Source organism: Solanum lycopersicum, chromosome 6, assembly GCF_036512215.1.
Source record: "Solanum lycopersicum chromosome 6, SLM_r2.1".
NCBI classification, from domain to species: domain Eukaryota; kingdom Viridiplantae; phylum Streptophyta; class Magnoliopsida; order Solanales; family Solanaceae; genus Solanum; species Solanum lycopersicum.
The window spans coordinates 51,895,372-51,904,217 of NC_090805.1; the positions used below are offsets into that span (position 1 = coordinate 51,895,372).

At 34.1% G+C, this 8,846-nt stretch overlaps 1 protein-coding gene across 4 annotated transcripts; it reads left to right on the forward strand.

Moving 5' to 3' along the window:
* Positions 1-905: 905 nt before the first annotated feature.
* On the forward strand, positions 906-8,603 carry LOC101250130 (E3 ubiquitin-protein ligase SP1). 4 transcript variants are annotated; one of them, XM_010324730.4, is made up of 12 exons: positions 906-1,245; positions 1,483-1,590; positions 1,676-1,728; positions 2,405-2,529; positions 2,618-2,713; positions 2,836-2,973; positions 3,243-3,308; positions 4,214-4,350; positions 4,657-4,767; positions 7,336-7,379; positions 7,521-7,623; positions 8,354-8,603. In XM_010324730.4, exons 1-12 carry the CDS (start codon positions 1,106-1,108, stop codon positions 8,454-8,456), a joined length of 1,224 nt encoding a protein of 407 aa, XP_010323032.2. In that variant the 5' UTR covers positions 906-1,105; the 3' UTR covers positions 8,457-8,603. The 4 variants fall into 4 exon arrangements, with proteins under 4 accessions (XP_010323032.2, XP_010323033.2, XP_069154979.1 ...); XM_010324731.4 differs by having other exon boundaries at positions 4,214-4,326; XM_069298878.1 differs by having other exon boundaries at positions 1,150-1,315; positions 4,214-4,326.
* Positions 8,604-8,846: the final 243 nt, after the last annotated feature.

Below are 8,846 nucleotides of genomic sequence, written 5' to 3' on the forward strand. Positions count from 1 at the left end.
TCATCTCTATAATATGTAACTACAAATTGTAATTATTAAACTATAATCATGGAGAGTAATTAGACTATTTTTTAGTGACTGTATGTGAAAGTTCGTCAATGAATAACTAAGTAATTAATTAATTTTTGAATCTCATTGATGACATCTATTTCGTTCATTATTATATTGAATAAATTATTTTTTTTATCCATTAATATTTTTGAATGCTTTGATTATTATAAAGTATCACTTATTCATCTAGTACTAGTATTAGAATAAAATTCAACTGTGAATGTATAAGATTTACATGTCAATTTAGTCTTTTGAAAGAAGCCTAAAATCGAGATTTGTATTACGTATCATTTATTTTTATTTATTGGTATACATGTACAAAAAGGTCGGTATATATTTATAAAAATATTTTTTTATGTGTTTGGATATATAATTTTATATCGCAATATAAAATTATAATATGAAATTAGTGTTTGGAGAAATAATTTCACGCTGATTTAATTTCATAATTTCATATCATATCATGAAATTCATATTCTTTAAAAATCATGATTTAGGCCTGTTCCTAATACAAAAATGGACTCACAAAATTATATCACAATTTTTATATTTTGTAAAAACAACCTTATATCTACAAATCATTTATTTCATATGTAAATAAAAATATTAATTCATATTATATAATAATTATTTTCATTAACATAAAACTCATTATTACTTCAAATGAATTTCTCAATAAATCATTTATATTCATCATATCTTTTATTAAAATTTATTTATCAACCAATTGACCCATAAATGATTTAAATTAATAATATTGATTTGTTTTCTCGGTTACATGAACGATGATTACATGAGAAGATTGTTTGGGCCAAGTATATTACAAGTTAATACACCACAATTTATATATGTTTAACTTCATTCTTTTTATTGATTGAATTTTGATCAATAAATATTGTCATAATTTTTTAAGAGCATATTTATAACAGTGTATTATAAAATTTTATAAACTTTTACTTAATAATTTATTAAGACTTTGTATAAAAAATTAAGATAATTTTAATAATTTTACAATTTACGAACTTTTTATATTTATAAATAAAAATTCTAAATCATGGTAAAACAAAACTTCATTTTCATCATTTATCTCATACTCCCAAATTATTTTATGGCTACAAAAAAAAAAAAAAAAAAAAACGAAGAAGAAGAAGAAGAAGAAGTGGATGGATGGATTATAGAGTTGTTGAAGGAGAGGTAGATAAAGAGCATGAACATAACTGCACTCTCAAGTTTCCTCTCAACCACTCTTAGCATCTTATGGAGTGTCAGCTTCTTCAAATTCCTTTTATTTTTTAATCCCAATTTGTCTCTTCAGTTTTACTGTTATAAAGCCACATATGCTCTGCCCTTCTGTAATTGCTCTATTTTTGTTTTTCCATGATTGCTTGTCGCCTGAAACTTGTGTTGCTTAGTCATAATTTCATTCGTTAGGTTTAGGTTCTATTATCCCTTCGAGCTACCGGAAATGGTTCCATGGGCCGGACTCTCTTGCTGTTTGAGTGCAGCTGCTCTTTACCTTCTCGGTAGGAGCAGTGGAAGGTTTGAACTTCTCTTCTTCCAATTTCATTGCTCTACTGTGTATATTTATGTCCATGAATTTAGATGGATTTGATTTCTAATACAGAGATGCTGAAGTTCTTAAATCCGTTACAAGGGTTAATCAATTGAAGGATCTTGGTAAGTAAATTTGTAATTTCATATGGATGGCTTAGTCTCTCCGCTAATTACTTTCAGCAGACGTTTCAATTACCAGTACAAGGAGGTTGCGTCATATCTTTACTGCATCCATCGTTCATAAGAAAAAGAACTAACTTTTTATCCATTGGGAAAAGAGCAGATGGATTTTTAGTTTTAGTGTGTGATATCATGCTACACTTGTAACTCATTTGAGGTAGTATGTTCGACCATAGGGAAAATTTCTATTTTGGCACCAAATGAGAGTCAGGCAGTGTTAGATGATATACTTAGGCGCATCAGTCCCATGGTAAGTTCGAGTAAATTGGGGATACTATTCAAAGTGGATGGAGGAAAGGTGTGTGACCATGCAAATTGAGTTTCCTCTTTTAACTGGATGGATCTCCTTTTGGTTTCTCTACGAGTAGTAGAGGCATTAGACAAGGATATCCTCATCTTCCTGTGTTCCTTTTAGTTATGAAGGTGCTCAGCGAATTAGTGGAGTAGCTGAGAACATGAGGCTGTTCATGATATTTGAAAGAGGGATATCTGTTAGATCAGAGGCATTACAAATTCTAGAATATAGAACTTAATATTGGATAGTTGTATATATCTTATTGTACCTTTTGTTAGTGCATTCTCTCAACCTTGAATTATCTTTGTACTCCTTTTATTTTAGCACAACTACTAGATACTGCATCCAAGGTGTTGCCTCTGGTGGTTACTATATCTGGAAGGGTTGGATCAGATACACCAATTAACTGTGAGTACAGTGGTCTACGAGGCGTGATTGTGGAAGAAACTGTATGTTATCTCGTTCTTTAAATAATAGCATAAAATGTTTGTTTTCTTTTCAATGATGTTTTGTTAAATGTTCTTGATATTATTACAGGCCGAACAACATTTTCTGAAACACAATGATGCAGGTTCTTGGATACAGGATTCTGCCTTGATGCTCTCAATGTGTAAAGAAGTTCCGTGGTACCTGGTTGGAATGACTTCCTTTTGTCTTTTTATCTTAATAGTCCTGTAGGCTGTTTAAATGAATTCTTAAGAATTCTGCTTTACTTTGATGTATGAATTTTTAATAGTTTTTGACTTGTGTACCAGGATGATGGCACAGGTCGCACTTTTATTGTTGGTGGCCGTGGTGCCACGGGTTTGGTACTGACAGTTGGAAGTGAAGCCTTCGAGGAAGCAGGGAGATCATTTGTGCGAGGGACATTGGATTATCTTCAAGGTCTTAAGGTCTGTTTTATCATATAACTGCTGTTTGTTGCAGGTTGTAATTTGTATTTTCATAACTCTTGTGTCTAAAAAAATTTTGAAGGTAACTTTGACTCTGACCTATTATTTTCACAAGTAGGAGGCCAACGCCATTTTTAATTAGCGTCGTAAGTGTAGAACATAGTGAATTGCAGGAAACCACTCTCACCAGTCACTCACATATCCGTTCATGTATGACCATGCTTTTATGTATTTTGGTGAAGTTCATTAATTGATGATTACTTTTGAAGATGCTTGGAGTAAAGAGGATTGAACGTGTGCTGCCAGTTGGTACTCCTTTGACTGTTGTTGGCGAGGTATGATATGCCTTTTGAGCAGAAAAAGTTGCAACATTTTCATAGAAGTAACACAAATTAACAGAATTCAGATGATACGAGTAGCAACTCTCTGTCAGCTTATTCTTTAGTCGTTCACTATGTATTCTCAACACTGATGTCATAAAAAATGTATTCCTGACACTAACTGTAAATAGAATTGATGACAGCTAAGAAGAATGATAGTGAAACAAAACACCTTCTATATACTTAATTAATTCTCAACACCTTCTATATACTTAATTACTTCTCAACACCTTCTATATAGTTCTTTATTTTCTGTAAGGTAACTCTTAGTGTAGTTTCCAGAGATCTTTGTTGCATCACGTTATTGTGGTTATTGGAAGGAAAGAAGAACAAGAACAATTACAAGAGGTGACTTCCAGAGAGGATTCAACAATAGAACAAACTCAAAATGATCCAAGAGTTGCATATATTTAACTAACTGGTTAAATGGTGCACGTCCTTGAATTACATAAAATACATATCAAGACCTATGGACATCCTCAATATATATAAAATGATTCAGTTGTTTTGTCACAGTCGAGTGGAAGCAAGCATGCAGAGTTTAGACTTTCTTTTAATGTGTCATTCCTTGTGTTCTTCATGGTCATCATGACCTGATTGGTAGAGAATAGTTTTAAAGGGAAATAATAAAAATAGCAAATAGATTATAGAAATAGCTATCAAGGAAATAAGAGGATCAAAATGCATCCAATATTACAAGTATACTTTAGTTATACTTGAGCATTCATTGTTCACTTCTACTACATTACTCTGCTTGAACACTAGTTGACCCTTCTCTGTGTGCGCCAAGGGGGCTGGATGCATATAAGAGCTGTCTGTATATTGTGTATCAACTTCATTTTCCTTTGTGATTGTATCAGGCTGTCAAAGATGACATTGGGACAGTTCGGATCCAGCGACCACACAAAGGCCCATTTTATATCTCTCATAAAACTATTGACCAGCTCATTGCAAATCTTGGGAGATGGGCAAGGTTGATATGCTGTACTTTCGAACTGTAATCAACCCTATATTCCCCTACTAATTTTACATATTTTTTCACTTGCCCATATCCAATCTTATGTTCAAGCTCATAGACATGAGTACGTTCTACTTCAATTAGGTTGGTAGTGTACTTTGTAGGGTCTGTATCAAGTACCCTTTCCACTATCATATCTGTTCAACAAAGATATGTCTAGAAAAATAAAAGTTCATGAATTGACTTGCATGAACATATCTATTCCCCCATGAGTATGTCAAGGCGCCCCCAGGATTTGTTTGTTTTAGCCTCGTACATAGTATTGATAAGTTCTTTTACTTTCAGGTGGTACAAGTATGCTTCAATGGGTTTTACTGCTGTCGGTGTATATCTACTTGTGAAGCATACTTTTCATTATATGATGGAAAGAAAGCGTCACTGGGAATTGCGCAGGAGGTATATTTAGGCCAAGACTTCTAAAACTGCAGTCTTTTATCTTTTTTTTTTCTTTTGCCCCTTACTAATCCTCCCTTCTGAGTTTTGTATCTATCAAAGCACTACTTAAATGTTTGGGTACATTAGAGATGCTTGTACAATTTACTATAGGGTAGGTGCTGCAACTTGTACCTCAGTATACTTTCTGTTCATGATTGATTTCAAGGATAAGCTGAGATGCAACAGTTTAAGATGTCTCTTCTTTGCCTGTGTCCCTTGCTCAATTGGGGCATAACATGAGCTGCTGGGAAAAGATGCTTTGGGAGATGTCAAGGTGCCTGCAAGCTGGACTAAGCGCCACAATTTTTAAAAAAGATATGCTTCAGAGATGGTAAAGCCAGATTTGTAGTAATTTAGAGATGAGGATTTGATGCAGTACTAGAAAGAGGACAGAGGGACGAGATAGAGGGTATAAATTAGCAAGGGGAGAAAGAGGGAAAGTTAACAGGAGAGCGAGAGAAAGGACAGAATCTATTACAGGGAGTTATTTACGAAGTGTTTGTTCATAAACTGCATTAGAGTTTAGTGACAACAAATTAGAAAGTACCTAAAATGACAAAATACTAGGAGCTTTCAATGCATATAAACAATGGGTGCATATTCCATTTTCATGCACAAAATGTACTTCGTGTGTTAGAAAGGAGGCATAATTTGAAGATGCCATTGGTAGGGACAGGAAAAATCTTTAGGGGTCGTTTGGTTGGGAATTAGTTATCCCAGGATTAACTATCCCGGGATTAGCTATCCTGGGATAACTTATCTCACCATGTATATTGATTAACTTTTCCCATCACTATGATATAAATGGTGGGATGAGTTATTCCCAAACAACATAATTTTTTTCATTTCGTCACTATTTCCTTATCCCATCACTATTATTTTTAATTCCTCACACCAAACGAGTCCTTAGACTTTACCTATTATCAGGTTCTTACGCATAATGCACCCCTCTCAAATAAGAAAGCACCATATTCTGGATACTACTAAAAGTTGAGGAAGACATGTTATACTGAATTGTAATAGAAAATGAGGAAGATCTTTATATCATGCTCTTTTCCACATGGGAGAGATGGACTTTTTTTCTGAGGGCAGCAACGATGATGAGGTTTGTGCCCAAGAATAGGCTATACATGTGTATCTTGATTGGATGTTTTCAGTCCGTTGACTCGCCCTTCCTGAGAATGAATGGAGTAAATTACTATGAACACATATTTTGATGAATGCCACTAACACCAAATTGCAGGACCCAATTCTTAGATAAGCAAAGTGTAGCAGGCTAAGGTGAGCGTTAGCCCCTTAAAATATTTGTGACCTAGTATTTTTCAGCTTAAGGTAATTTTCTTGGTATTTACCTCCTTCCTACTTTGTGAAGAGCTTGATATTTAGCCTGTATGGCACTTATGTGAGTATTTTGGTGGAACAGAATTGGAGAGTTTTTGAAGGGTGGAATATGACTTTGCATTGCTTAGGCTTGCCTTTTATTATTGATTAACTTTTGGCACACCCACGAGGTCCCTGTTAGTATAGATGAATTATTATCTTATCATAGAGAAGTGTTATTTTATGGGAGTTGTCTACTTTTTGGTACACATATTGTCTAACATGTTTTCTCCTCATAACATCAGTAAGCTGTTAATTTTTTATTTTTTTTCGAAAGCTTTGTGTCGGAGGTTCATCAGTTATGGAGCTTGTTAAACCAAACAAAAAATGTCGGTGATTCTTTTTGATACATATTTGATAACGGTACTGACTACTGACAATGATGAGTAACACCAAGAAGGTGCAAGAGCAAACTTACAAAAATGACAAGTGTTGCATTCACATCCATTCTCAAGATAATTGAACTTCATCTCCGCTTTACCTACAAATATAATTAAATTCCCAGCTAATTACGGTGCCGCCACATAATAGGAAAGATAAAGCAGTATGGCATACTTTGTGCATTTTTTTCATGTTAGTAGATTTATTACAAATCTAGCACTTTTGTATAAGGTCCTTATAGGGAATGTTATCCTTAGTTTATCCTGGCTAGTATAGGATATAGACATATGACTTGCATATGTATGTCCTTTTATTGGCTTTCTCTCTAGTTTTGGTGAATTCTTGATTCTATTAGTGAGAACTTCATTTTGGCTAATATGATGCTTGTTTTTATGAGGTTGAGATTGATTAGGTTGGTCAATCCAATTAACATCAACTTAAAACAGTCCTGAGTAGTGTAACTTTGCTCTTCTGTTTTCCCTTTAAAATTTCCAATCCTGCAAGGTTGACTCATCTGGTTTAGGATGTGACCTTGCCAAAAGTTCTGGTGGTCTAGATTTCTTAACAGAACTCTTTTGGCTTTAAACATCTTGAAATATGGATAGATTGTGTTCCTTCCATTTTTATGTTCATATATTGCTGGATTTCTTCCATTGATGTTGTTACAACACCGTACATTTCAACTAACAGTTTTGACTTTTTGGTTTTTCCTTTATTTTACCTTTTTTGAGTGATAATCCTAAATTTGAGAAACACTTGCACGTGCAGAGTTCTTGCTGCTGCTGCTAAAAGAGCAGGAGATGAGGATGAAGGTAAGCTTGCTTGGTTTACATACTTCCACCTTATTGTCTCAACCTTTTGGTTTCTTTGCAGTCAAATTGTTTTGTTTTGCTATCTTTTCTATTTTTAGGTTCTCACTAATCATTTTATTTTGTTTCCTTTTCTATTTTTAGGTTCTGATGCTACAGCTGAGAATGGAGTGGATAATAAGGACCTCTTAATGCCAGATCTATGTGTTATATGTCTGGAGCAGGAATACAACTCAGTTTTTGTCCCGTAAGACCCTTTCATGAAGGCTTTTAGTTCACTACATGTTCAAATGTTCAGATTTTTGGGACATTGCTATGCTGCTTAATTGATAAAATTTTAGGAATTGTATGCGAATCCCAACTTGTTTGGTGTTGGCACAATAGAAGTAGAGTTCATATAAGTAATACCAACTAACTCAAGATAAAACTACTGTTTTAAGATTAATTAATTCAGATATAACTAGTTTACAACAAAGATCTTGAATGGCAAATTGTGGAAAGGAGTGTGTAAATAGAGTGGAATGGATATGGAGACTCGTGCAGCTTCTCAAACTATTTTGGATTGAGGGATATCTGAGTTCATTTGATTTGATTAATGACGGATCAGCTTCCTTTTTGTCCCTGTTTAGGTTGCTGAATGAGATTCTGAAAAAATGAGCATCTCTGAGACTTGGCATCAGATATTCCTATTTTTGTTTTTGTGTTGGGTTGATCCAAGGGTCTTTCCGAAACAGCCTCTCTATCTTCACAAGGTAGACCTGACTGGTGGTGTTAGTTGTTGTTTAACATTGTAGTATTGCCCATAAGAGCGGGCTGGCAACACTGTTACTTGGAACAGCAGATAGGATACTGAAGCTGTAGTGTCCTCACCCTCTAATATAATTAATTTGACAGCCCAGGCGCTAATGCGAAACTTTTGGACTTTTATGTTTGTTTGGTTTTTGTGTAGAAATTAAAATTTTATTTTGTTTTCGCAGGTGTGGTCATATGTGCTGTTGCATGACGTGCTCTTCACACTTGACAAACTGCCCACTATGTAGGAGACGGATCGAGCAGGTTGTGAAAACTTTTCGCCATTGAGCAGAAAGCTGCCTTGTTGAAATGGCCATTTTCTGACTCGCTCATAAAAATCATTCGGATATTAACTTGTAGATTGTATTGAAAGCTGGATTTTGTCAGAGTTTTATGTCATTATGATGTATGTATAATAGCCTCTCTCCATCTCAACGGTTAAACTAGCACTTCCACTTCTCGTTTTTGGCAAAATTTTATTTCCAAACAGATCAATTTTTCAAAATCTAATTAGGCATTTTCTATATTTGGATTTAACAAAAATAATGGTAGAATGATACTTGATACATTATATGTTAAGCAAATGAAGAGTGAGCTTAATTCAATCTAACTCGTCATGAAAATGTTCTTTTTTCTTTTTCGACTAATGTCTATTATCAACTGTTAAAATGAGATATA

Bases quoted from the DNA above. Each gene is read 5' to 3' on its own strand.
- LOC101250130 (XM_010324730.4), top strand. From the start codon at position 1,106: ATGGTAAAACAAAACTTCATTTTCATCATTTATCTCATACTCCCAAAT. The intron at 2,530-2,617 runs GTATGTTATCTC...ATATTATTACAG, and splicing joins GCGTGATTGTGGAAGAAACT to GCCGAACAACATTTTCTGAA. The intron at 3,309-4,213 runs GTATGATATGCC...TGATTGTATCAG, and splicing joins CTTTGACTGTTGTTGGCGAG to GCTGTCAAAGATGACATTGG.